The sequence below is a fragment of the Penicillium daleae genome (assembly GCF_028827525.1).
Source record: "Penicillium daleae strain IBT 16125 chromosome Unknown utg000007l_segment0_segment0, whole genome shotgun sequence".
In the NCBI taxonomy this organism is placed as follows: domain Eukaryota; kingdom Fungi; phylum Ascomycota; class Eurotiomycetes; order Eurotiales; family Aspergillaceae; genus Penicillium; species Penicillium daleae.
The window spans coordinates 3,884,181-3,911,288 of record NW_026623155.1 but is presented as its reverse complement, the minus strand read 5'-3'; the positions used below and the strand labels follow the sequence as shown (position 1 = coordinate 3,911,288).

Here is a 27,108-nt window from a genome sequence, read left to right as displayed (position 1 = left end):
GGATGTTGATGCTTGCAGGATGCAGAGGGTCTTCTGGTTTCTTCCTTCTGTTTCTTCTAGATTGCTTTGTTCGATGGCCTATATAGGCCATCTCCCGTCTTCTTCTTCTTCCTGTCCCTTAGAGGTTTCTCTGGGTAGAGATTGATGATCGTTCCTGTCCTGCTTTCCTGGCTTCCTCTGCGTAACGGCGATTTTCGCCGTCATTATCATTGAGCTCTCTTGAGGTATAGTCGCTTATTCAGCCCATCCTGGCAACGCAGTCATATAAACATGACTTATCTATAAGTAATTAATACCATAAAGCAAGGCCGTAGCGGGGCGCTCTTGAACGCTTTGTGCCCCCTATATCCTATTGGGCTGGGGTTCCAATTGTCCAACTGACATAAAGGAGGATCGGTTCTAAACTTATGATATGCTTCTAGAATGAGTGTGGTCTGCAAACCTCCTGTCAACATATCCGTGGATACAGTTTCTTGATACAGTATATTGAGTCCAGCTTGATCGCTACTAAGACGAGCCACGGGACAATGCTTATTTTGCTCGAAATATTCAGAGATAATCGTTACCAAGCCCAGTGCAAGATATCTCATAATACTCAAACGTATAGACACGATAGAGGGCCGCCAAGGTTCATGGGGGAAGCGGTGCGGGCGGGGAAGTGATCTGCGGAGAGAACCGCCACTGATCAACCTCCGACCCTCCACACCCTGCGCCGCTCTGTTGACTGCTTGGCTTGCGCGTTACTTTCCTTACGATCCAGGCTGGACCTGCTTAAGCCACACTAACTCTTGTGCTTCTTCAAAGACCCATATCCGCCCTTTACAGCCTGCATCTCCTTGCGAATGCGCTGTCAGAGCTTGCGGATCTCACCCTCGTTGACCGGGAACAACCACGACCACCACGCGATCCCCACCCCCGCGCAGCGTGGCCATTTGGCGCCCAGGGAGAGGTGAGCGACATATGAGACAGCGAATATGTCTCTTCTCAATAATGAAGAGTAAGTGAAGGCGAGAATGCTACCCATCCCTTTTCTTGGTCCCGCGACCACAGCGGACTAACCGAGGCCTAGCTTCACCATCTGGCAATTACGCTCGACCTACCTCTCCACGATCAAAGATGGAATTGGAGATCGCTTGATCAATGTCAACAATTCTGTCCTCAATACTCCCGGATTCCGCGCTGCCGGCTGGTCCACTGCATCAACAAACAACGCCCACGTGAAACGCACCCACTCCCCTCCCATTCCAACCACAGCTGCCGTCTCCTCGGAATACTACCGGCTAGCTGTACGAGATGCGAATGCTGCAAGAAGCGAACTACAAGGCCTCGGCCTTGAGGACGGCGAGGACGATGAGGGAGGCATGGTGACTGGTAAAAGTCATATGGATATGATAGGGCGACGCCATCCTGGACGAATTGGAAAGAAGAAGGGCAGGCGGGATCGCCATCCCGAGGCTCAGCGACAGGTCGAAGAAATGGACGACGACAGCAGTGATTTGAGTGATGACAGCGACGAAGACGGGGATAACATGCAAAGGTGGGCCATCTCGTTCCAAGCGGTGTGCGGCGACATTCTGACAGGATACAGTGCTGTCGACCAGATCAAGTTTTCCAAGATGCCCGTGCGGCGAGATCGTGCTGGTTCCTCACCCATCCGCTCGGCTGAACAGCGTGAACGACCGGAGGTTATGATAACCTCCCCCTCAACGCAAACGGTGACGGGCCATTATCGGACAGGATCGCTAGGCACAACGATGCCAAGTAAAGAGCAAAGGCCACGGAGAGACACCACTACAAGCAGTGATTTGTCTACTGACAACGAGATTGAAACACATGGATACAGGCCTGGACAGGTTCAATTTTCCACCACAGATCAAGTGGTCGAGCGTCCTCGGAGGCGACGCGAGAGAACAGGCAGTCGAGGAGCTGATAGTATCATGCTCGAAGACCTGCATGAGCAAGATGAAGACTCAGGCGCCGAGTCCGTTGGATCTGCTCTTTCCTCTGAATTTGACGCCACCGCTGGTTCCGGGTCACTGCTCTTAACGGGGGTCGGCATGACCGGCCCCTTGGATTCATCCTCACCAATGGTCCTAATGCACAAACTACCCAGTGGAACCGGACCAAGTGCCAATGCGTCACCGCGAAAATCCAAAACTCCAGGCCCAGAGTTCCAAGAACTCCCACCTCCACGGCCTATCAGCACAATCCAGCCAGTCAGCTTGTTGACGAAACAACTCAAGTCCCGTAAACGTGCACCGAGTAACCCAGTTGAGAAGTTTATGGTTCTTAATGGGCGAGGCCTGGACGATCCACTCTATCTGAAGATCTACGCCCCATTTTCATCAGACCCCGAGGAGCCCATGGACTTGCCTGTCATACGAGAATCTAAGCTTTCTTCGCATCCTGCTCCGATTACAGTCGCGGAGACGATTGGCCTTGCTCTCTGGAAATACTCTGATGACTCGCGCGAGCCCTCTATTGATCGCAAAAAGTTGACTGTGAATCGATGGGCTCTTCGTATGGTCGACGATGGAGAGGTTGAGTACGACTTCCCAGCACTTAGCCGAAACCTCCCCATGACGGACTTTACTTCAAACAACAACCAAGCAGCAAAAGCACGCGGACGCTCACGGGGCAAACCCTACGACGAATTTGCCTTGGTGGAGGCCTCTAAGGCGGAGTTTGAAGAGAACGAACGATTATACCCCAAGTATAGCCAATACATCGAGCCCGACGAAATCGATCAACAGATGAACCTTGCCGTTCCAGCAGCCATCCCCGCCCAGCCTGTTCCGGCAACTAAGACGATTGGGGGCCGTGTGAATCCCATCCTGGGCCAGCCATTCTCATCTGCCCTCAACGATAACACATTGACTCCCGCAGATCGGCCGGTAGTCCCAGTTTCCCACGCCACTCCTCGACTTGGTGTCTCCAAAACGCTGAAAATCCGGTTCATCAACCTGGAAGCTTCTGCTCATGTCATGACCATGAATACTTCCTCCGACAGTTACATAGCAGAGATTCTGGACTCTGTGTGCAAACGCTGGGGCCTGGACAAAGGAAATTATCTTCTCAAGGTGATGGGATCAAATACGATCGCACCTCTGGACCGTACCGTCGAGGCATTAGGGAACATCACTGAGCTGGACCTTGTTCGTCGCCGATTTGGCGTGGGCCCTCTTGCCACGGGTGGCTCACCAGGCAGCTCTTCACCGAATGCACCCTTGATGGTGGATAGTAATAATCCAGCAGCAGTCAAGAAGGGGAAGAAGAGCAACTTGCCCTCGTCCTCGCAGAAACAAGACCTCATCGGTGGATACTACCGCCGCTACCATGTCTTCCGCAAGCAACCCATGTCATTCACCGCCACCAACCATCGCATTCTGACCTTTGACAACGACTATATGCATATCATGCCCGGGGAAACTGGAAAGACCGTCTCTAACGCCAAAACGCGCTCGATCAACTTCAACGAAGTGGTTGGCTCCAAAGTCAGCCGCAGACACCCGAAGAGTTTCCGGGTGGTTGTTCTCCGTGGCAACGATGCTACGGAACAGAAGCGCTACGACTTTGAAGCGCGTAACGCGTTGGAGGCGATTGAGATTGTTGATGAGATTAAGAAGAACATGCAGCAATATCGCACTTGATCTTCTGGTGATCGCTTTGGTTTGTGATTTAAGACGGGTTTCTTATTTGAATTGGTTCAATAGCTCCACTATCCGGAATGGTGGTGGTTTTTGACTTGGTATTTGTATCTATTCGCGTTGCAATTGATAGGCATCCATAAGGATGTGAACGTTTTATGAGACTTTTGACTTGTAGGGGTGACTTGAATCTTAAATCGACCAACGCCCCTGGCCGATAAGATAAGACTGATAAGACCGTATCGATAAGCACGATAAGCCCTGTCTACGTCGCAACTGCCTCAAATCAACGGATGTTCTTTTTACATCCAACTGCCTCCCACTAGCACCACGCGATGGCACAGGTCCTGCACACTGCACAACCTTGAGGATGGCCTCTAACACGCCTGATGGCGATGCCCCAACGGCACAGCCCTCGGACGACTACACACACCCCAATCGAAGCAAAGGCCGCTTCCGCTTCAAGAGCAGCTCCTCGCGAAGCAGCAAACACCACGACCGCCACGAAGACCACCACCACTCCTCCGAGGATAGCTACAGGAAGCGCCGCAGCAGTCTCCACAGTAAACACAGAGAAGAATCCCACCCCTCAAAGCGGCGACACAGACACCATCGCTCCCGCGAACCACCCGACGACTCAACCCAACCACCCCCACTCTCACCCAGCGCCGCCTTCCGCGAATCCCTCTTCGACGCACTAGGCGACGACGAAGGCGCCGCATACTGGGAAACCGTCTACGGCCAGCCGATCCACAACTACGCCGTGCCGGAGGTACCCAAGGGACCGGACGGGGAATTGGAACAAATGTCCGACGAGGAGTACGCGGCGTACGTGCGATCGCGGATGTGGGAGCGTACTCGTGAGGGGATGATAGCGGAGCAGGAACGGCTGCGGGCGGAAAAGAAGAAGGCGAAGCAGAGGGAGAATGAGGCTGGTGCGAGGGAGGGGGAGCGGGTAGCGTTTGAGCGGGCGATGGAGGAGAGTTTGAGGCGGGGGGCTGAGAGGAAGAGGAGGAAGAATTGGGAGGGGGTTTGGAAGGAGTACTTGGCTCGGTGGGAGGAGATTGCGAGGGTTGTTGAGAAGGGCGCCGCATCGGCGGGGACGGAGTCTACACAGGATGAGACGGAGAGCCTGCGACTTCGCAATTTATTGTTTTGGCCCGTTGAGTCTGGGAAACGGCGGGATGTGAGGCCCGACTCGGTGGAAGAGTTTATGCGTCATGCGCCGACGGCGGATTTACTGGCTACGCTGAAGACTGAGCGGGTGCGATGGCATCCGGACAAGATCCAGCATCGATATAGCGCGCTGGGCATTGAGGATGAAGTGATTCGCAGCGTGACAGAAGTCTTTCAGATCGTGGATCGGATGTGGAGCGAGGAGAGGCAGCGAGCCTGAGCCTTTTTTACGTGTTGCTGGTTGAGAGCAGGATATACCCAGAAGACGGGTCTCTGAATGGACTTGTTACGATTATTACATTTGACCAGCGTTTGTCCTACATAGATCAATGATACCCTCCATGATACCAAGTAAAATCCTCGCGTTGATAGCTGGTCATGATCGCGACCATTTGATGTAAGACTACAGTACCGCGATGCGTGGTGCAATTCAGCGCTGGGCAACGGACCACTTCAATAACGGAGCCTTATTGCACATTCTGTACTCCGTAAGTATAAGCAAGACGAACTGATCCCGGATCAATCTCGCCCCAGGAGTCATGTATATGGTAGAGCCCAACACTCACGTCAAGTCTAACTCAGGACTTCTTCATAACTTTATAAGAGTAAAATGCTACCCAATCAACCAAATGCAAATAACAAAAGCCGAACTAATCGTGACTGGATTCATTTCAAAATATCACAGAGAAGCTGCCTCGACAACGCAAAGTAACCACAAGGAAACATCAAAAGCTATGCAAGACCCAATCGTTCGACAGCCAAGGACCAAGGAGACAGGGTAGAGAGAAAATATGTAACAGGCACTGTAGGTATGCTCCCTTTTTCATTTAGGTGTGATTTTTTTTTCCTTTCAAATATGCACTCGTTGACAAACTCCCTAGAACCGCGAGGCTCGAGCCTTCGTCCGGTAAATCGTCCATCCAAAGTAGCCACCGACACAGGCACCGAAGAATAGCACAATCTTAAAGAGGAACCAAGACCAGCTACCGGACTCCTTTTGACCGGAGCGGCTGCCGCTACCAGGACTACGGCCCTTGGAACCTTCGGAGCCCTTGCTACCAGCGTTGCGGTTCAGCGCGTACAGGTTCTCCGCCTTGAGAGAGACAATATCGTGGTTATCACTCAGCTCGCCGGTCTCGGCGGAGAGACCCAGGTAAGCGACAGAGGGAATGGCGATGTTCGTGTCCTCGGCGTTGAGGGTGAAGCAGTTGGTCCAGGAATCCTCCGTCTTGTACTGCAGGTCCAAAGTCAGGGACTTGTCCTGGAAGTAGGTAAGACGGAGCTTAGTGGGGATGGGGGCATTGCGGAGGCCACGCGCGGAGCAGCCAGCCAATTCGTTGGCCTTGCCGTCGTGGGCCTGGTCGTAGGTGGTCGCGCCGTCGCCCATCATGGCCATGACGTAGGGGGAAGGCCACGCCGGGGCGGTTGTTCTTGTATGTGTCGACGAAGATGCCGAGACCTTCGAAGCGGTCGGTTGAGCCGAAGACCGGGCCTTGGGTGGCGCGCTGCTTGGTGAGCCAGAGGGCGAACCCATCACCGTGGAGGTTGCCGGTTCCGCGAACCTCGAATTCAAGTTCGATCTGGAGATGGATGTGAGCCTTGCGAATGCACTGGGGAGAGCTGGAAGAGGTGTAATAGCGGTCTCACCTCCCAATTGGTTGCGGTTAGAGGTACGCGAGAGAAGATCCATCCTTGCTGCGACGGTCGGTCTGCGGTCAGACGAATATATCTAAAGAGAAACATGCCAATTAGTATTACAGAGCAAAGAAATATCCCAGTATAACAAAGAGTAATCTCACTTATCAGCGCGAATCACCGTATCTCCTCCGAAGTCGAACCAGCGGCTTTGGAAGTCCGAATCAAGGTATGGCTATCCAGCTTGTCAACAAGGTCGAATTCCCCACAATTTGACTCGGAGCTTGGTAAACACGGCAAACAAAACGCTCAAATAGCTCGAGGGATCTCATACCGGCGCAAGAGTATGGGTACGGAGCTGGAATACATCGAAAGATTAGTACCTCGGTAGCGCATGCGCATAGACAAACAGCAACCTACCGGGATGCTTTTAATATTGGGGTCGTCGCCAGCATAGCCGTTAACAGGGACGGATGCCAAGCCGGCCAGACACAGCAGAGAAGAAAAGCTCGGGAGACGCATTGTATTGAATTAGGCCTTAGGACCCAATTGGTGGGCAGCTCAAGGAGCGAACTGGGGTGGTGGGAGGGGGTGGGTTCGATTGGCGAGGGAGTTAGGTGAACGGCGTCGCTAGGACCCCCGAGAACCCGCGGAGAGGAAGGGAGAAACGTAAAATAGCAGAAGAAGAGGAAAGGTGGAAAAAGTGACGAGAAAGAGAGAGCGGCAGTCGAGAAAGATTCAACAAATGGGGGGTTCAGAAGAGGAAAGGGATGAGGACTGGGGTAATTGAAGAGTATAAAGTGTACTTTCAGGCCGTCTCTTGTGATGCTCCTACTGTAAGGTGTCCACATTGGCCCCAAAAGTGGCGCAGGCAGCCCGCACCAGCCACTCAACGCTCGGCCTCGTTCAGATTTCCCGTGAACTGCTCTCGATCAACTTCTTCTCCAATTCATCATCCTTTCGATCAACCACAAAAATATCATCCACCATGTCCTTCCTTGGCTCCGGCGCTTCCAAGTCCAACGAGGACATCAAGACTGCCCTCCTGCAGCAGGTTCAGCAGGAGGCGGCCATGAACAATGCCCGCGCTCTCATCGGAGTACGTCACCAGTTCCGCTCTTGAGCTGTCTACTCGCCCTGCACACACGCTAATACAATCGGATTTTAGAAAATCAATGAGAACTGCTTCGATGCCTGCGTCACCGCCCCCGGCTCTTCGCTCTCCTCCAAGGAGAACTCCTGCATGTCCAGCTGCATGGAGAAGTACATCAACATGTGGAACGTCGTCAGCCGCAGTTACATGCACCGCATGAACGAGGAGAGGAAGAAGATGGGCGGTGATGTCGCCGGTCTGTCTCTGTAAGAGACAATTCGTCAGAGACGTGTCGGTGACGAGGCAACCAATTCAACCAACTTCACGATGCCAACTATCGAGACATGATGTCTACTGCGGCAGAGAACAGAACGGAAATGACGACAATCCAACGAGGGGATCCGTGTACGAATAAAGACGGCCGGAGAGCCCGTGTACATTATGGGCAAAGATCTTGGGTTCGGGATATAGAGGATTAAAGGACAATCCCCCTTGTATATCGAGACAAAATCAAGAAAAAAAAAAAGTCAAAAAGCCAAATCCCGAATCACTGAAGTGATAACCCCCAGCCCTAAGCAAATCCATAAAGGACGAAACAAAACTTCGAGTCCAATTGCTATAAGAATGAGATCGGTAGGTTTTCCATAGGATATAAGATCCCCCCCGGTTTTTCACGGCGACTCTTGCCGGCGCCCCAGTGCGAAGTCCAAATCCCGCGCCCTTGCGCGAGCCTTTCATCTCGTCATTAAATCATACAAGCACTCTTAGAAGTCGGGGAACAGGTGGCCGTAGCTAGCAAGGGTATTAGTGGGGGTCATGATGGATATACTCTGGGGCAGAAAGGGAAAACGTACGCATCTTCACCCTCAATGCCGTAGTGCTCTGTCTCTTCGGGATATTTATCGTATTGGCTTGCATCACCTTGGCCACCGCGAATGGGCGGGATATAGGGTGCATCGATATCCTTGCGAGCTAGCCGGTCCCAAGTGACCTCGGCAAACCACGCGTGGTTCTTGACATCTTCGGGGCCCCCGTGCAGGTTACCCAGACGCTTGGTCAGATCGGAAGTAATCAACTGTGACAGCAGATCGACGGCGTCGTCGTGGAGGTACGGCGGATACTTGACCTTGCCGCGCAAAATGTTCTCGTAGATCTTCACTGGGGAACCGCTGTCCCAAAAGGGGGTGAAACCGCACAGCATTTCAAAGATAAGAATTCCCAATGACCACCTGGTGACCAGCAGAGTTAGATTGAACATAAGAAGAGTTGGCTTTAAATGGCGCGAGCTGAGGGTGGACATACCAGTCGACAGATTTGTTATAACCCTTGGAAGAAACTACCTCTGGAGCTAGATAGTCGGGGGTACCACAGAGCGTCCAGGTAATATCCGGCACATCCTTCGCGAAGCCAAAGTCGGTGATCTTCAAGTGACCATGACGGTCCAGCAAAAGATTCTCCGGCTTCAGGTCACGATAGATAATTTGATGGGAGTGCAGATACTCCAAGGCGAGCGTAACCTCCGCCGCATAGAATTTAGCAACTGGATTGGGGAATCGCTGTGGAGAAACAAAGAAAAGAGTTGCAAAGAGTTAGCGATATGTTTGCGTGTGGGGAGCAGGCTGACGAGAGGGGGCCGCGATGGCAAGGAAGCGGGGGTTGTTGCAATCAAGGGCAAGGCCACACGTACTTGTGATTTTCGCAGCAGACTGAATAGCTCACCACCCTCGACGAAATCCATCACCATATACAGGTTTCGCGAGTCCTGCCAGGTTCCCCACAGAGTCACCAGGAACGGATGCCGGACGCGGTTCAACATTCGGCGCTCGTCGTTGGTGTGTTCGATCTGTTTCATCTTGACCACCTGGGCCTTTTTGAGCACTTTCATGGCATAGAAGCGATGATTGTGTTTAGATTGGACGAGATGAACCCGACCGAAGCTACCAGTGCCGAGGGTGCGCTGCAGCAGGAAGTCCTCTTGTGAATACTTGCCCTTGGTTGTGCGTTCTTGTCTCTGCTGCTGCTGAGCCTGCTGCTGGGGCTGGGGCTGGCCTTGAGCGTGACTGGCATTTCCATCATGGTCGGAGCTGAGGGCCTGCGAGGCATTGGCCGGGGTATTTATGAGGTTGTTAATGCTGGCGGCATGGTTGGACTGCTGCGGCGAAGCTTGCGAGCTCACGGCGGGTTGCATGGAGGCGCCTTCGGTAGAATCGTGGGAATGGTGGGAATCGGGGACAGTATGAGAGTTCTCGGAGGGTGCAGGCAGCTCCGACGCGAGGGTTTGAGAATCCTTCGTTCGCCGCTTCTTCAACAGACCACCTAAGCTCGGCATGGAGGACGGCGAGGGAGAGAGAGGGCGAGGGCCATAGAAAGACGATGGGGGGTTGGTTCGGCGGGATGGGGTTTGGGAGGAAGTAGGTGGGGAGGGGCGGGCCGAATGACGCATTGATCTCTGGCCGAGAGACCACCAGAAACGCCTCGAGTTTGGTGCTCTTTGCCCACTTTATGATTTCAGAAAACACTAAGAACGAAACAGATCAATATAGGGCTGTCCATAATTAATAGTCTTTCCAGTCGGTATATTCCCGTTTTTCTACTCGAATCCATTGCCTCGAGGGGAATTACACGATTCCGTGGCCTTGGTGCTGTGTGGCTGTGGGTTTCTTTGACCAGATCACTCGATCCATCACGTCCTTTGTCTGTTGAAATTGGTGGGTTTGCATACTTGTAATCAATCTCACTCGACGCAGCCCAAGCTCTGAACCTATCTTCACTAATCATCCATGAAATGAGGGATAACAAGCTCTTCTCCAACCCATTGACCACCCCCTCAATTCCCCCACAGACAAACCGGATGACGCCGATGACGTTACGAAGTGGTGTCGACCATCCCGGCCTGCTGCGAGGTGCCATCCCGTTCCTCCCGAGCCTCAATGGCTTCGGATTGGGCGAGCGGGGGAGAGTTGAGGGGAAGTTGAGGGATCGATTAGGTTTTCGGCCTCGAATCGACTCGCTCATGACTTTCTGGTCGCTTTTGGCTCGCTCGCTCGTCCGAATTTGGTTCACCAAGCTTTTGGTGGCCGTGGCCCCTAAATTCAGGCATTCACTCAAAGTGTATTATGTAATAATTGCAGATCTGGATGCCTCATATCTCAGGTAACCAAGGAAGTGGCTTATCGCCGCCGCCCAAGTGGTCCGAGGGCAAAAGTAACCAAAAAGTAACCAACCAACAAAACTCACATAAAACACCTCCCTCTGTCCACCTCCCTCCAACATGGCGCTGGTAGCCTACTCCGACTCCGAAGCCTCAGACGCCGAATTCGATACCACCCCCGCGCCTCCCGTCGAAAAGTCCAAGAAACCCGATGCAGGCACCGGCTTCCAGGTCGATCGCGGCAACCCGCGCAAGATTCGCGTCGCCCTACCGGACTTGAAACCGGAAAATCCTACCGATGCAGAGGATGGTCCTGCACGCAAGAAGGCCAAGTTGGGAGGAGGCGCTGGAGGCGCATTCTCGGGCTTCAACTCGTTCCTGCCTGCGCCCAAGCGGGTGGCCGAGAAGAAGGCGCCAGCAGCCACGCGCAAAATATTCAGCTTGAAGACCGGTGCTGAGCCTGGGTTTGATCGCACGGCAGACGCGGAGATGAGGAATAGCCGGGCACTTGATAATGACACTGATGCTGGCGACGGTATCACCCCAGTCGCCGGCAGCTCGGACCAATCTACGACTCCATCGGACTTGCTTGTGAAGAAGACAGAGGTTGGAGAAGTCAAGCTTCAAGGAAACCCGATGATGTTCCGACCACTTTCTGTTGCGCGGAATCAGAAGAAGAAAAAGACCACAAAAGTCGCCCCTCAGCCCACTCCCTCAGCACCGGCCTCCGTGGTACCAAAGCCAACGGAGGTCGCAGCAGAGCAGTCGACAGCACCAGCTTTTGCTCCTGCCCCTACACCGCCCAAACCAAAAGTCAGCCTTTTCTCGCTATCATCCGAGGACACAGCCACAACAGAGACGACTCCGGTGACCACGGGAACCTATGAGCCCTTGGTCTACAATACTGCGTCCGAGGCTGCGTCAGCGGACCCAGCGCTGGTAGCAGACTCGATGCCTACAGATGCAGCATATTATCCGACCAACGCCTCTGTATCATCATCCTTGGACACAATCGCCAATGACCTGAATTTATCAAAGTCGGAACGCCGACAATTATTCGGCCGCAATGCCCCGTCGGCCGACTCCCGTATTCTCACATTCAACACCGATAAAGAGTATGCTTCGAACCAGGCTATCGGTGAAGCTGAGATGGCTGCTACACAGCACAATCCTGTTCGTGCTATTGCGCCTGGCAAGCACACCTTGCAGCAGTTGGTCAATGCAGCCAGTAGTCAAAAGGATGCCCTGGAGGAGAGTTTTGCTACTGGACGGAGGAACAAGAAGGAAGCGGGTTCCAAGTATGGATGGTAGGGGTAGTTTTGGAATAGCCCGGCGTGTATTTGAAATCCTCATTGCTCTTTCAAGCCACTGTATTCCATTGTTCTCGAGATACCAATTCCATACTACAATTTTCCCATCATTCCATCATGACCCCTTGGAAATTATCTCTGCAACATCTAGAGGAACAACCAATGTAATATGTAATCCACATTCATGTACAAACTGATTCTAGAAACTCTATAATAAACATGCGAAAGCTAAAACGCCCTTTTCTTAAAATACAAAAATAACGCCGAAATTGCAAACCCACTTTTCAATGTAGATCATGAAGACACATCCACAACCTCCGCAAACCATTGCTTCAGCGCAGTAGCCAAAACAGAAGGCAATTCACGTACATCACGGACAACCAAGTAGTAAGGGAAGGGGAAGCCCTCCAGATAACGCTTCATCCGCAGCTTCATTTCACCACCCGAATCAGGATCAGCCTCGAAGCTAGCCTGCGAGAGATCAAGAATGGAGCTGCCCTTAACAGCATCAACGATGATAAAGACAATCATAATGCGCTCCTCTAGAGCCTGGCGCACCAGACGGCGGATCGTATCGTGATCTTCACAAATACCATCGGAGATAATGAGCTGCAGCTGCCAGAGATCCGCTGAGCCAGAGCCAGGAGAACGCTTCCAGCGAGCCTCGCGGAAGAGCGCGATAGAATCGGCAATCAACTTGCGCACATTGGTACCGGTCTGCTGGTAGCTGAAGTGCTGGAAGACCTGCATACCGGCCTCGGACGAGAACGGCTTGCCAAACTCGTGCGCAACACGGACGTGGTCTTCATCACCGAAACCCAGCACACATAGATCGCCGGCTTCCAGCATGCTCAGACTCTTTGCCACCAGGGCCAGGGTCTCAAAGGCAAGCTGGCCAGAGCCACTCTCCAGCATGGACTTGCTGTCGTCGACGGCAAGCATGATTTGGTAGTTGCGCTTGGAGGGGATGGAGCGGCGCATCCAGATCTTGTCACGCTTGTACTGGGAGGCAATGTATGGGATGATGCGCTTGATGTTGAGGCGTTTGCCGGTGCGGAAATCGCCGCGGAGTTTGGTGGCCATTGTGGGTGCCAGGATGAGACGGAGTTGTTCGGTGAGAGAGAGGGAGAGGTCGTTGGTGGCGTTCTCGTAGTGCGACCAGAGACGACGGGCTTCGGGCTCGGGGGTCAGCGGTGGCAGGGTGGATGAGAGATGGATGGCCGCGAGTTGCGAGTCGACTTCATCGAGTTCTTCATTTACGTCTTCGGCACCGGGAGCGCCGTCGGCATGGTCTTGCGATGTGCGATCACCCGGGATAAAGGCCCCAGCAGTCTGGCCGTCAGTGGGAGCGGGTTCGCGGTCGATCTGCATCTCGTCTTGGAGCTGGTTGTCCAGTGCGTCCTGGAGCTCATCCGAGATATCAGGGAGAGCTTCGTTCTCTCTTGGCTGGTTCTCGGACTCGACACCCTTGTTCTGATCAAGACCTTTGGCTTGGTCTTCATTTGCCTGACCGAGAGCCTGCGTGTCGGCAACATCATCATCGTCCTTGAGATGCTCGAAATCGGCATCCGCCATATCGGTATCTTGAGGAAGAGGTTGCGAGTCCTCTTCATCCTGTGAAGGGTTCAACACCTCTTTCTGGCGGCGGTGCCATTTCTCAAGGATGTCTCCGAGCTTCTTGAAGGCTTGCATCTGAGGCTCATTGGGAGCCGAGTCCTCAGCACCACCTGCATCTCGACTGCGCTTGCTCTCTTCGCTCTCCTTGGCAGCACCAGTTTGCTGGTCAGCGTTGGCATTGGGGTCGCTGGAGCCACTCTCCTGCTGGGCATCGCCGGAGGCTCCTTTGTCTTCGTTCTGATCCTGGTCGGCGGCAAGTCCACCATTCACCGCATCGCTCGGGGCAACTTCATCACCGGCAGCTTCATTGTCATCCTGCTGAGCAAGGAACTCGTCTTGCTCTGGCTGTTCCGGCTCTTCACCACCAGCCTCATTCTCCTCCTCTTGTCCCTCGCCTTCGTTGGTCTCTTCTCCCTCCTCGCCCATCTCGTCATCCTCACCAGGGGCCTGATCCTCGGGTGCCATGTCGACATCCTCATCCCCAGCTTGATCATCCTGCTCGTCGGCCTTTTGCTCATCTTCGGGGAGAGGACCCATGTCAGAGAGATCATCCATGCCATCGTCATCCTCGCCTTCATCGCCATCGCCTTGGTCATTACCGTCCAACTGCATCTCTTCTGGAAGCTCTAAAGTCTCTTCCTCCTTGGTCTGGGGATCGGTGACATCCATGTCTTCGCGGCCAATAGCCTCGCCTTCGTCGTCAGGCGCTTCTTCCTCATCATCCTCTTCGTCTCCTTCCTCTTCCTCACCCTTGGGTCCTTCTTCTCCATCCTTCTTCTGTTCCTGTGCAGCGGCCTGTTGGTCATCCTCGGCCTGACCCTTTCCTTCTTCGTTCTCGGTCTCCTTCTGCTGCTCATCGTTTGCTCCATCCCACAGCTTCTCGTCAACGGCACCGGAGTCTAGGTCATCGACACTGCCGACCTCCTCATCAATGTCATCGTCTTCATCTTCGCCATTATCATCCTTGTCTTCCTCGTCGCCTTCTTCCTCTTTGTGGTCGCCGGTCTCGCCTTCGAGCTCTTCTTGGTCCATATTGACAGCATCGGCAGAGTCTTCCATCTCATCTTTCTCGGCATCCTCCTTTTGTGCTTCTTGCGCGAGCTCCGAAAGATCCTCATCATCTCCAACGTCCTTGCTGATGTCTTCCGCACCTTCACCGTCGCCAAGACCAGTTCCGCTCTCCATCTTACCCTCTTTGCCTTGGTCCTGTGACGCTTCCGCAGGGCTGCAGAATCCTTCCGATGCGACCTGAGTAAACGTCTTGGTCAAGATGTAAGAGGTCTTGCAGATCTCTCGGTGAACCGAGATGAACCGATCGGTCAGGTCCTGGCAGATTTGATAATATTTGGTGGCGATCGGGAGGATACTGGCAACCAGAGCTGCTGCCATGGGCAGAGCATTGGAGGACTTGTCCTGCAAATTTTGCAGCTTGTCGAGAACGTCAGCCAGTGATGAAGTGATCTCATTGAGGTGGACTGCCCGGGATGCTCGAGAGAAGAACTCATCGCTTCGTGACATGAAACCATCGAAAGTGATCGCTGTAGGGACATCCTTCAGTTGCTGCAGGCCAACGAGCATTTTGTCGACAGCAGACAAGAGACTCTCATCAAACTTCTGGATTGATACGGTGCCCTTTCCGAGCAGGCCAGCAGGGGAAACACTGCTGGTCTGAAGCCAAGGAGCGATTTGCTCCAAAGCGAATGAAAGTTCCGGGCGATCCTGTATCCATGTCTTCAGATCAGCTTCAAGCTTGCTGATCAATGACCATGTTCGCTGGATGAGCTCTTTCTGAATCGTGGAGGCAATTCCAGATGGCAGGGACGGATGTGACTGCAGGGATTGGCGGAGGTCGTCGAATGCAGCCCTCCTTGATTTTAGCTCTTGAGAAAGGGATGTCACTGGGAGGCCGGAGAACTTGGCGTGCACTTCAATGATCGTCGATGCAAGTCCAAGGATTGGGCTTAGCCAGGCGACAACTCGGGTCAGACCCATCAGTTCCTCACCAGCAGAGCCGCCAGCCTTAATGAGCGAGCCTGAGCCAACAGTCCACATGTGCCGTGCCTTGTCAAGGGTAGACTTGAAAGCTCCCAAATCAGACAGTGCTGGGGAAAGGACACCTCTCTGGCGTCGAATGATGAACAAAAGGTGCTCAATAGAGCCCATGCTGCGGAAAACTTCGACGTTGCTGAGCTCATCAGAGTAATTGCGCGAAGCTAGACGAGCGCGAGGCAGCAGATCGAGAAGCCTGTGGAAGTAGGAATCGGCACTCAGAACTGACCCTTGTGTGGTGGCATTGTTTTCAAAGGCAGCGCTGGTGGAGAGCACCTGGGCAAGGGAAACTTGGGCTTCAATCAGACTTGTGCCAGCATTTCGCTTCACACCCATCTCGAAGAGGCGCTTCAGGGTATCTGCATAGAGGCGGCGCTTCTGGACCTTGAGGTGCTGGACATCATCTTTATTCTCCTCAGTCAGAGTCTTTGGGGTCAAGGACTTGAACTCATTGATACCCTCAATGATGGAAACCGTGAATGATTCGAGGTCCTTGGCAATATCAAACTCGGATGGGATGGTCGAATAAAGATTCATCATGTTCCGAGCCGTACCATCCGGGTTCTGGAATCGTAGAGGTCTGGACGACCACAGCTTTTTGTTTGACTGGCAAATTGACAGGACTTCTGGGAACAACGCCGATGGTAGAGCATTCTCCTCGAGGTGCGACTCACTAGCAGAGTCTCCAAGTTCAGGAAGGCCTTGTTCAAGGACTGGCTGGATGGGCTGAGCGAGAGCCTCACGGTACTTGCGCACGAGCTTGAACAACTTGACATGGGACCTCCTGGCACTCTCCTTCAGAGCAACGATATTGATATCTTTCCAGCTTGCCAATTGAATTTGCTCCTTGATGTCTTTCTCCAGGGCTGATCTCTTTTCCTGTAGGATCTTGTCAACCGACGGCTCAAAGGGTCGGAAATGGGACAGGAAATTGCTGAGTGCGGACACAAGCGGCGCTAGACAAGCGTGGTCATTGACGAATGCCACGAGCAGCGCCTGGAAGTCTGATACAAGCTGGAGGCGACGAGTGAATTGACCCAGAGAAGTGGAGTTAAAGAATTGCTCCAGGGTTGAAATGACACCCTGAATGTGCTCACTCATGTCTTGCTCGCCAGACTCCGCCATTTGCAGTGGGACGGCCATAAGAGCTTCGTATGCAACAAACCACCAAGAGCTAACATTGTCATTGCATCGCTCTTTCTCCAGATCCAAGAGCTTCGCCCACGTGGACAGTTCAAGGCGACGCCAGCTGATACTCATGGCTGTGATCTCGTCGTACAGAGGTGCTGCTGAGTATTCCCTACTAGCGACCAGCTGCCACTCATGCACGAAGGAGTGCAGTTTCTCAAGCTTGGTCAAAAATTTGGCAACAGGCTCGGTGTGCTTGAACTGGAGGATTTCTGAGCAGCAGGTGATGACATCTTGGAGAACGGCATGCTCTGGCCAGGCAGTCTGGATTTGTGCAAAGCGAGATTGTACCGAAAGCGTAAGATCAACAAGCTTCCGTGCTTCACCAAGGTTAGAATCGGTGTAGAAGTTGTAGTTCTTCTTATTGTCTTGAGACCCCTCGCCCATGACATCTTCAAGGAGTAAGAAGACAGCGGGAAGATGGTGTTGAGGTGGCACGGGCGCAAAGGAACTCTTGTTCGAAGCCCACATCGATCCCAGGAGCCGACCAGATTCCTTGACAAAAGTAGGAAGTGCCTCGTCGGTGTGCTGAGCGCCGACAATCTTAGCGTGAAGAGATGACAGTCGTACGGCAATCATGCGAGGGTCAACCCGGCCAATTTCTTGGGCCTCAGAAGCCCCTTCATCATATGTTGGGAAGAGCTGATGCAGCTCAGCCTCGTTGACCTCCTCTTCGTCTTCCCACGAGCCTCGGTAGCGGTAGAGCTCAGACTTTTCTGCTTCCTTCTCCTGGTCCTCTCTGAGCTGGGTTTTCCACAAGTGGTGGAAATCGGAGAAAATGCGTCGAATAGTTTCTCGACCAGACTTGATATCGAGCATCGTAGGATCCGCATCCTTGGCTGTCCAGAGGGCGGACAGTTCGTGGAGTCGCAACTCCACGGCGTTGCTTTGGTTGGATGGCGAAAATGCATTGCTTCCCGATAGAACAGGATGAAGAGTGCCACCCAGGAAGGGCGTACGCTTGCTCAAAGACAGGATATCCTGGGTACTGCCGGAGTGGTCGCCTTCACTTGAGGCCAGGAACAGACCAACATCGAGAAGCTGGAGGAAGCGGACAACCGGCACAGTGATGTCGTCGTAGGATCGATAGTATGTGCTGAGGCGATTGCTGAGCTGGGCAATGTTATCACGTAGAAGCTGGATCATCTCCCGCGATTCCGCAATGCTTTCAGGTGAGTCAACCATGGCCTCTGGATTTCTGTTGAGGACAGAATTGATCAAGTTCAAGAACTCTCCATGCAATAAGCTCAGCTCAGATTGCTCAGGGCGAGTCACAGATGAAGGAGGCGGGACAGATCCCAATTGATGGATCTCCTCCTGCAGGAGAAGGGAGCGCAGATTCGATGGCTGGCCAGAGAACGTGCCCTCGAAGGCAAGAATGGCGTTGGACTTTGCACTGATCTCATCGAGACGTTGATAATGTCGCTTGCGTTGGACGACGAGACCAAGTGAGGGATCGAAGGCCTTGTCTGGGACAAAGAGGCGAAGAAGGATGACTGCTAGTTGTACGGTTGCGAGCCCAGTGAATCGGGCAACATCCTGGCCGTTGGAGACTGAAGCCAGCGAGGAAACAAGGGCAGGCAGGGCCTTCTGGGCCAGAATCCTGACGTAGTGGCCATCCTCAAGGCTTGAATCGAGCGTAGTCGTAACAAGTGTTGCATCCTCAATGCCATGTCCTGTTTCAATGGAGCGCAAAACAGAGATCAGACGCTCAGCAGACTCGGCAGTAAAGAACTCCTGGTGACAAGAGACCAGCTCGGCTGTCAGAGCTGCAAGAGCACAGCTGAGAATGCTAGACTGCTCTGTCGCAACTTGTCTGCTGCTCATTGAGAGAGCCTTTGAAAGCGCTTGCTTTTCTGCTTGAAGCAGATCCATTTGGCCCAAAGTTGTGTTACCGACAGATGTCAACCGGTCCAGTAGCGATACTGAGATCACGCCACCAACCGCCAATGGAGAGCTAGAATTCTTTCCGGCGCCCGAAAATAGGGCGACCCTGTGAAGCAACTCTGGTACTCGACTGTGTGTAGTTGAGGAGTCAAGTGAACGTGCACGGCGACCAGCAAGCAAGGACACCACTGTCTGGACAGGCTTGTCGGCGCCGAAGGAAGATATGTCATGATACTGGCATATTGCTTCGAATTCTTGTGAGAAGTAAGGATATTGAACAGAATCAGAGCGGCGAACAGCCTGGCCAAGCTCGGCCACCGTCTGCTTAATGCCATCGAGAAGCACATCCCCGTCAGCACCGTCTAGCAGAATGAATCTCTGCGCATCAATCAATGAGTTCCACACATTGCTTAGCTGGGAAATCTCAACGCGCGTCTGCAACGCCAGATTGGTGAAGTCAGACACTGTAGTCTCCAATTCGATCAGAGATCTCAATTGCTCCTGTGATGACGGTGTAACATGTCTCCAGGAATCCCAGATCCGTTGCATGCTGAGACCTGTAGTCAACGCCCATCCAGCTTGGAATCGAGCAAGGGTAGTTGAGAGTGCTGATTCTAAAGGCTTCAAAGATGGAGATGATTCAAGAAGAGATGCGCAAACCCTCCTTCCAATCTGCAGGTAAACTTGGAACTCTCCTTCATTGACCTGACTGACATTGGTTGCTCTGTAGATGTCCCAGCACAGGGAGATGATCGTTCTTAGGGCAGCCACAATCTCTGGCGAGCCAAGACTAGCCTCGTCTAAGCCTTGAATATAGTCGTACAAAGCTTGGCCGCATTCAGACAGGAAGCTGCCGACAGGCTGAGTTGTGTCTTTCATCAAAGATTGTATGCGACTGGAAGCCAAGGAACGCTCAAGTCGTGTCATTTGACTCGGTTTGAGTTGGTTGGCAGAGTCATTGGAGTGGACCAGCTGTTGTTTGAGACGATGGAGTTCAAGCCTAAACTCTTTGAGATAGGCTAAGACAACCATCCTGGAGCGGTAATCGCTGCCTCCAGTGACTGACAACAGGGGCTCATTGACAAGAGGGTGAATTGGCTGGAGTCCGCCCTTGATGCTCAGAGAGGCCCCTGCCATGATGATATCACCAGCGACAAAGTTAAGGGGTCTCCATTGGTCATTTTCCTGGAGCATAGAAATGTAGCGTTGCAAGGTGTTGGACACGACAAGTCTCTCCAGATCGGAATTGGTATGGTTGGCCAAGAAGGGACCGGGGGACTTCTGAAGATAGACAAGATCTGCAGGGGAGAGATGATCCAGGCAGACTTCTAATGAATCCTCCGTCCGGGCAGATGATGACGGCAATGCAGTGTTCGAACTCCAAACATGACGCAGGCGATAGATTGCGGACTCGCATGTATAGGAAGGACCCGTCGTAGTCGAGAACTCTTGACCCTCGCTTGGCATAAAGCAGATCTCAATACATCTGTTTCGCATGGCACGAGACAATTCGCCATGGCGAGGATCCATGGTCATAAAGAGGCGGAAGTTTGGATGAGGAGTAACGATGCGTGCGGATCCATCCTCGGTTCGCTGCTCATTCAGGATGAGGGTGCCATTGGGCTCAGTCAATGAGTTCAGTCTATCCAGAACAGAGGGGTTGCAAAGATTTGCGTTGTCGAGAATCACCCAGGATCCATTCTGAACAGCCCGAGTCAGGACACCCTCAGTCCACTCAAAGCCAACCTTCATCTTATCAGAGTTGTGGATGGTATTCAAAAGAATCTGGGCCCTCTCAAGGAATTGTTGCAAGGTTGGATCTGAAAATGACTGGCAAAGGTCTGAAAGTGAAGAGACCACAGTTTCCAGTGAGGTTTCTGGGCTTTGGAAATGCTGGCAGATTTGGAGAGCCAGGGCCACGGATTCGGAGACGTCCCCCGATGCGAAAGAATGGATGATCTGGTTACGCAAGAAGATCTCAACATCATGAATGAAAGATGAGACCTCTCTTCTATGATCGATTTGCTCAAAGCCGCCAATCAAGTCCATAGTGTCAGTATCAGCGCTCAGAGCGAGTTCCTCCAGGTTTGCGCCATTGATAGCTGCGAGTTTCTTGATCAAGGTCGTCTTTCCACAGCCGGCTGGGCCAACGAGAATGCTGGGCCAGGAGTTGTCAATGCAAAGGATAAGAGACTCGAGAATATGAAGGTCATTGGGGAGAATCTTCATGTGTGGTGCAAGCGAGCGTTGTAAAAGAGGATCTCTGGTCAGAATACCCAGGCCAACCTGTAGATAGTCCGGGGTCAGGTTATGGAAGTAGCTCTTCTGGCCAATTTCGCAATCGTTGAAAATGCGGTCATAAATCTCAGCAACTTGCGCACGATCATCTTGACTCCTGAACCTTTGGCTGATGACGATGTCCAGGAAGTGCTTGGTTGGGATCTGTAAATCTCCCCGGTCGGCCAATTTAAGCCATCGCTGGATGTCTCGCAGATTGACTTCCCATGGGCCACCGACGGCTCCGAGTTTGCGTTCAGTCACGATCGCGGTATTCAGGCTGGAGATGAAGTCGACTAGCCTTTCGGTCTGGGAAAGGGGACTTCCAGGGAAGAGCTTGGTACAGATCTGCTTCAAATCTGCATCGGTGAAGCTGTCTGCATAGACGACGGTGAAACGATTCACGAACGATGCAGGAAGACCTTTTCGTCCACCCCCCTGGTGATGAGGGTTTTGTGCCGCAAAGAGGACGAAGTCCGGGTGACGCTTGAAGGTTTGGTCAAGTTCGGCAATATAGACCTGCTGGCGGTGATCCAGACAAGAGTTGAGACCTTCAAGGACGGACTGTGAGGCCAAGTTCATTTCGTCCAGGAGGACCCAATCGCCGCGCTGCATTGCTCGCAGGAATGCAGCATCACGCCAAGTGAATTGTCCAACATCTCCTCCTTCAACAGGAACATCGGATCCGAACAAGTCTGTGAGGTCTGTCTGTTCTGAAAGGTTGATTCGAGTGAGGGGCTTGCCGAGAGCTTTAGCAAGGGCTGTGACGAGTGTAGTTTTACCAACACCAGGGCTACCCTCCATGAGGATGGGCTTCGAGGATTGGAGACCACGGGCGATTCTAACCGAGTTAGCAATTGTGGTCGGCGCATCCAAGGTGAATTGCGGATCGGGATCTGTCTCCCCAACGGTTGGCAGAGAAAACGGACCGACCTGCAGGAAGCCGGGCTTAAGAGAGACAGTCGAAGACTGCCAGTAGATCTTGGAGGCGTCAACACTGAATAGTTCGCCCAATTTGTCTAGACACTTTTGTCGATTGCCATCTAGATTATGCAGAGAGATTGCAAGCATTGCAGCTGGGTTGGCACCGAGAGTATCGACAAAGACCATGGCTGCACCTTGAACGATAGCGAACAAAGTATCCTCATTTTGGCAGGTGTTCACAAAGTCAACCCAGGCAAGAAGATCACGAAGAGAAAGAGAGGTTGTGGAAGTATTCTGGAAAGTTGCCTTGAACCATTTCGCAAATCGAAGCATCGACCTCGCAATCTTCTCATCTTTCAGGGTCAATCTCATCTGAAGGATAGGGAGAATATCCTCGTCCTCGGATAATTGAGGAGCCCAGATTTCTGTCATACGGTTCCGCAGTGCAGCTGAAAGCTCTCGTTTGCCGTAGTCACCACCGGGGTTCATAGTTGACAAAAATTGGAAACCTCCATCAGCCACAACCATGGAATCGATTGGACCCTTCTCGGCCAGGAGGATTGATCGATGAGGTTCCAGAACACTATTCAGTCGTTCCAAGACAGAATCATCAGCAAGAGAGATTTCGTCAAGCAGGAAAAATTGACCAGTTTTCATGGCAGTAATGAGACTTCCGTCAGACCACTCGAAGAGAGCGTTGCATCGAATCAGGTTCCTCTCAATCTTGCGCAGAAGGTCTTGATCTCTATCTTGTCTCTGCTGGACATCGAGAGCTGAAAACTCATGTTTTAGCTGTTCAAGCGACGAGTTTGTCGACGGCTGCCCATGGACAAACAATTGAAGGTCTTCGAAAAGCTGCTTCTCAATTGCTGCACGGTTTCGGATTGGCCGTTGGGCACCAATAAGATCTCCAGTCTCCAAGTTGACATGGGCGTTCACAATAAACAACTCCCGCATGAAAGCTTCAGCAACGGCCTGGCAGAGCTGTGTTTTACCACATCCAGTCTCTCCAACGAGAAGAACCGGCTCGTTGTTCTTAAGAGCTTTGGAGACCAGGATGAAAAGGCGCCGCATAGCCTTGGTCCAGACGATACCAGCTGGCAGTTCAGCCATCTGAGGAACACTTTGCTCAAGCTGCGACTCGCTGTACAGCACGTCTTCGTCCAAGCGGACCTTCATGACCTCTTCAATCACACTTTTCACGGCAGCCTTCTCTTGAGGGTTGCGAACGCGTTCGCCCAGTAGCATATAGCCGTTCACTGCCAACTGTTCGCGGTCATCTGCATCGCGAAGAGCCCAACGGAACAAATCACGAAGAGTAGCAAAACTGTTCTTCTGCTCAAAGAGTCGGTTGGATTGACGGAGCAGGGAAAGTTTGCGATAGACCGCCACAATGCGAGAACAGAATGAGGGAGCAATCTGAGAACGCTCCTTGAGAATGAACTCCAGTTCGCTCTCGGGGATGTCATCAAAGTGGAGCTCAAGGAAACGATTTCGGAACGCACGAGAAAGCACCTTTCGGCCACCGTACAGACCGGCAGGGTTTTGCGTAGCGAAAAGCATGAAGTTGGGATGAGGGTGGACTACTTCCTGAGTCTCAGGAATGAAGAGCTCACGATTATCATCAAGAAGACGGTTCAACGCCTCAAGGACATCGGAAGGGGCCAAGTTCAGCTCATCAAGGACTATCCAATACCCATTTCGCAGAGCCTCCACCAACACACCCTCTTGGTAACGCAAGGTTCCATCGTCAGAGGAGATGTAGGTTCCAAGATACTCTTGCAGGTCTGTATGTTCATGGTTGTTAATACGAACAAATTTGTTGCCGGAGACCTTGGCCAAGTATTCAATCATGCTGGTCTTTCCTGCTGACGTGGGACCTTGCAGAAGGACAGGGAAGCGACGTGTAGAGCTGGCTCTGACCAAATTCTTGAGATTCTTCTCAATAAAGGGAGTAATGATGTAATGAGGCTGCTCCTCTGGAACCAAAGGACCACGTCGCATCCAGTAATGTTTGAACTGAACGTAGTCGTGGCCATCCTCGGGAGGTCGGGGGGTTCGTCCAAGTAGGGATTTGGCGTTTTTTGCGTTCTCGAAAATATGCTTTTCCAGCAAGGGAACAAGCAAGCGTTCGGATTCCAGGCTCAGAACAGTCAAGAAACTCATACTAAAACCCTCAAAGATCGCTCGTCGCAAGCCATATACATGGGCGTGATCAATGACGTATATCAAGGCTCGAACAAGAGTTCGAATACTGAAATGTGGTCGCTGTCCAGCTCCGTCTGTGAGCTTGTTCTCGTTGCTGAGTTTCTTGGTCTCCATGTATAGCTGGGCAAGATCGGGCGCGGCTCTTGGGTCACCCATAGTCAAGTTACCAAGATATTTCTCGATCAGAGCCAAGAGATCATCCAGCTCGGTATCGGGTGAGTGGACATAAAACTCGGTAAATCGGGAACGCAGGCCAGGCGGCAAATCACGTTTCCCGGCGTCCGTCGCAGGATTCATAGCACCAAAGATACGGAAGTCGGGATGGCCGAATACTCGCTCAACATCGCCAGCCTCGGAGAGAAGAACAGATGGGGTGCCTTCACTACCGTGATGCAAAAGACTGGCAATGTTCTCAAGAGTATCGGGGGAGGCCAGGTTCACTTCATCCAGCAAGACCCATTCACCATTCCTCAAGGCTCGAACAATTTTTCCCTGTACAAAAGCAAATGCGAATTTTGCGTCGCCCTGGGATACCTGGGCTTCGAAATCCGCAAGCTGGGCTTCGAAACTCTCCCACCGCTGTCGCAGATGTTGATATTTAGGGGAGTCCAGCTTTCTCTTCTTGGCTGGTTGCTGCTCATCACCATTCTCAGTCTCCTTCGAGGTGTTGCGTGCAGGATTGAACACTCCATTGGCCAGCCGGAGAGCCTCATGCCAAAGATTGACCAGACGCACCCAATTACCTGAAGCAACACTTTTGGTCACAGAGGAAAGGAACTTCTGGTTCTTTTTGGCCGAGAAGGTCAATTCGAACAGCTGAGTGAACTCGTCAAGCATTGGCACTGCCATTGTACGAATACTGACAGGCTTGAATCCTCCAAGGAGGTCGGTACTTTCTGATTGTTGCGACAGGTTGACGACAGTGAGCTTCTGCCGCATCAACGTAGCAAGTTGCTGGATCACAGTGGTCTTGCCAATACCAGTCTCTCCAACAAGCAGGACGGGTTCAGCCATTTGCACTGAGGCGGCGACTTGCTCCATGATAGCCAGCGCTGATCTGGTCGAAGCAAACCGTGACGCGGCAGCAGCAAGCTTCTGTGCCGCACCGCTTGGAACTTTGATTTTCTGCAAAACCTCCCGGCCAAGCACCAAGGAGTTGTTCTTGTCGTTGTAGGCTGGTGTACGTTCCTCAAGGCAGAATTGTGCACGTTGAGGGGAAATTTGGAGAGCTTCGGCAACAACAGCAGCGAGAGAGCTTTGCATAGACTTCTCAGGAAGATACTTGAGGAAGATGTCCACAATATCCAAGAGGATCTCGTCCTCGATACCTTCTGGTGTAGCTTCAAAGCCGGTCTTCGCGCCAAGAAGTTGTAACCTCCGATGCAGTCGACTGCAAAGCTTGATCAGGTCACGGAAGCCCGGTGTCCGGCCCTGGGAGCCCTTGATCGCTAGGGATCCATGAAAGGCAGAGCATACCCTCCTGTAAACCTCCATGATGATTGGCACACGAGACTCCAGCAAAGGGAACTTCTGCAAAATGACATCTCGCATCTCGTCGACGGAGAGAGAGGCCACGGGTACTCTTTGCCACAGACGACTACCGAGCATCGAGGTATTTGGCGCAACTTCCTCTCCAGCAATGTTGTAAGAAGACTTCATAGTGGCGATGATCTTGAACCCTTCGGCGCACTTTATCTGCTCCCTTCGGCTCGCGATCGTCAATTCCCCTCGCTCAATTATTGGTAGGATGAGACCGAGGACTTCGGATGGAGCACGGTCCAGGTCTTCAATCAAAACCCAACGGCCTTCTCTCGCAGCCTTTGTGAGTACACCGGGTTGCCAGGAGAAAGATCCTGTGGCAGATGAGGTCGCGTACATTCCGAGCAGACTCTTAGCATCCGTCTGCTCGTTGAGATGCAGTGTGACCATCGATTCCGCCTGGCCCATTACACCAGCAATGTCATTAATCAAAGATGTTTTGCCGGAGTTAGGCAGACCGACCAACAGGATCGGCTTGAATCCAAGAAGAGACCGCGCAATACGGCGGATATTTGCTGCTGTGGTGGGGGTCTTCACGATGGAAGAGGAGATTGGCTCCGCATCTTTCAATCGAGGAATCAAGACGCCGGAAATATCAGCAGACCTAGATGTGAAAGCACCTCGGGTCCTGTCAACGAGGGCCATCGCGTCGCTCTCCGATCTTGACAAGTTTGCCTGTCGAATATGCCTTTCCAGAATTTCCCATCGCCGCTCCTCCCACAATCCCAAAAGTCGGTAATCAATAGTGATCCCTTCCCAGTTTCCTTCGATAGGGTCAACGCCGGTATTAACGCGCAGCATATTTTCGGTGGCTGAATCCGCAGCATGCATGTAGAGGGCAAAGCATCGGACGGCAAGGTATCGGATTACTCGGTCTTCGTGGGGAAACAGAGATTGGAGTTGAATAGGTGAAACGGCTTTCGCGAAGGTGTCCAAATCGAACGACAGCAGTCGAAAGAGTGCGAGAAGTAAGTTACGGGTATCATTTGGTTCCAACTGTCGTAATGTCAATTCCTTCGACCCAGCTAGGGCTGAGAGGGCTCCAGCCTGTGACAAGGCATGTTGGCTGGCAAAAGGTCGAAGATATGCCGCGAAAGGTAGAATGCGGGCAAATGCCGCCAGGATATGAATAGAATCGGCATTGAGATCTGATCGAAGCCATCGAGCTGCTAGATCGACCACGATCGGTTCGTATAGTCTGAAAACAGTTTCTGTGAACTGGCTGTTCAATGCGCCAAGCGCAAGCGCGTGAAGCTGTTGAGTCCCCGAGGCAGACCGAACGAGACTAGCGATCTCGTTTGGGAGCTGCTCGAGGAGCTCGGACTCTGTGAGAGTCCTCTCGTAGACGGGCCTTCCATCCATACTGAGCCCGGCCGCGTAGAGGATCTCCTCGCAATTAATTTGATT

The 27,108-nt window shown here is 52.5% G+C and overlaps 6 protein-coding genes across 6 annotated transcripts; 4 read left to right on the top strand and 2 right to left on the bottom strand.

The window, feature by feature from the left end:
* Nucleotides 1–842: 842 nt before the first annotated feature.
* On the top strand, nucleotides 843–3,650 carry N7458_008601 (Sin1 family protein; the record flags this gene model as incomplete). Its single annotated transcript, XM_056911983.1, has 2 exons — nucleotides 843–949; nucleotides 1,070–3,650. The coding sequence occupies 2 exons, from the start codon at nucleotides 843–845 to the stop codon at nucleotides 3,648–3,650; spliced, it is 2,688 nt and encodes an 895-aa protein (XP_056764809.1).
* A 367-nt stretch (nucleotides 3,651–4,017) lies between these two features.
* N7458_008600 (uncharacterized protein) lies at nucleotides 4,018–5,043 on the top strand (the record flags this gene model as incomplete). The annotated part of the gene is made up of 1 exon (XM_056911982.1): nucleotides 4,018–5,043. The coding sequence occupies one exon, from the start codon at nucleotides 4,018–4,020 to the stop codon at nucleotides 5,041–5,043; it is 1,026 nt and encodes a 341-aa protein (XP_056764808.1).
* Nucleotides 5,044–5,700: 657 nt separating this feature from the next.
* Nucleotides 5,701–6,980, bottom strand: N7458_008599 (legume-like lectin family protein; the record flags this gene model as incomplete). Its single annotated transcript, XM_056911981.1, has 6 exons — nucleotides 5,701–6,180; nucleotides 6,239–6,403; nucleotides 6,471–6,552; nucleotides 6,623–6,693; nucleotides 6,793–6,816; nucleotides 6,879–6,980. The coding sequence occupies 6 exons, from the start codon at nucleotides 6,978–6,980 to the stop codon at nucleotides 5,701–5,703; spliced, it is 924 nt and encodes a 307-aa protein (XP_056764807.1).
* A 466-nt stretch (nucleotides 6,981–7,446) lies between these two features.
* On the top strand, nucleotides 7,447–7,821 carry tim13 (protein translocase subunit TIM13; the record flags this gene model as incomplete). The annotated part of the gene is made up of 2 exons (XM_056911980.1): nucleotides 7,447–7,557; nucleotides 7,627–7,821. 2 exons carry the CDS (start codon nucleotides 7,447–7,449, stop codon nucleotides 7,819–7,821), a joined length of 306 nt encoding a protein of 101 aa, XP_056764806.1.
* A 3,001-nt stretch (nucleotides 7,822–10,822) lies between these two features.
* Nucleotides 10,823–12,013, top strand: N7458_008597 (PRCC domain-containing protein; the record flags this gene model as incomplete). Its single annotated transcript, XM_056911979.1, has 1 exon — nucleotides 10,823–12,013. One exon carries the CDS (start codon nucleotides 10,823–10,825, stop codon nucleotides 12,011–12,013), a length of 1,191 nt encoding a protein of 396 aa, XP_056764805.1.
* A 293-nt stretch (nucleotides 12,014–12,306) lies between these two features.
* N7458_008596 (AAA family ATPase midasin) lies at nucleotides 12,307–27,063 on the bottom strand (the record flags this gene model as incomplete). The annotated part of the gene is made up of 1 exon (XM_056911978.1): nucleotides 12,307–27,063. The coding sequence occupies one exon, from the start codon at nucleotides 27,061–27,063 to the stop codon at nucleotides 12,307–12,309; it is 14,757 nt and encodes a 4,918-aa protein (XP_056764804.1).
* Nucleotides 27,064–27,108: the final 45 nt, after the last annotated feature.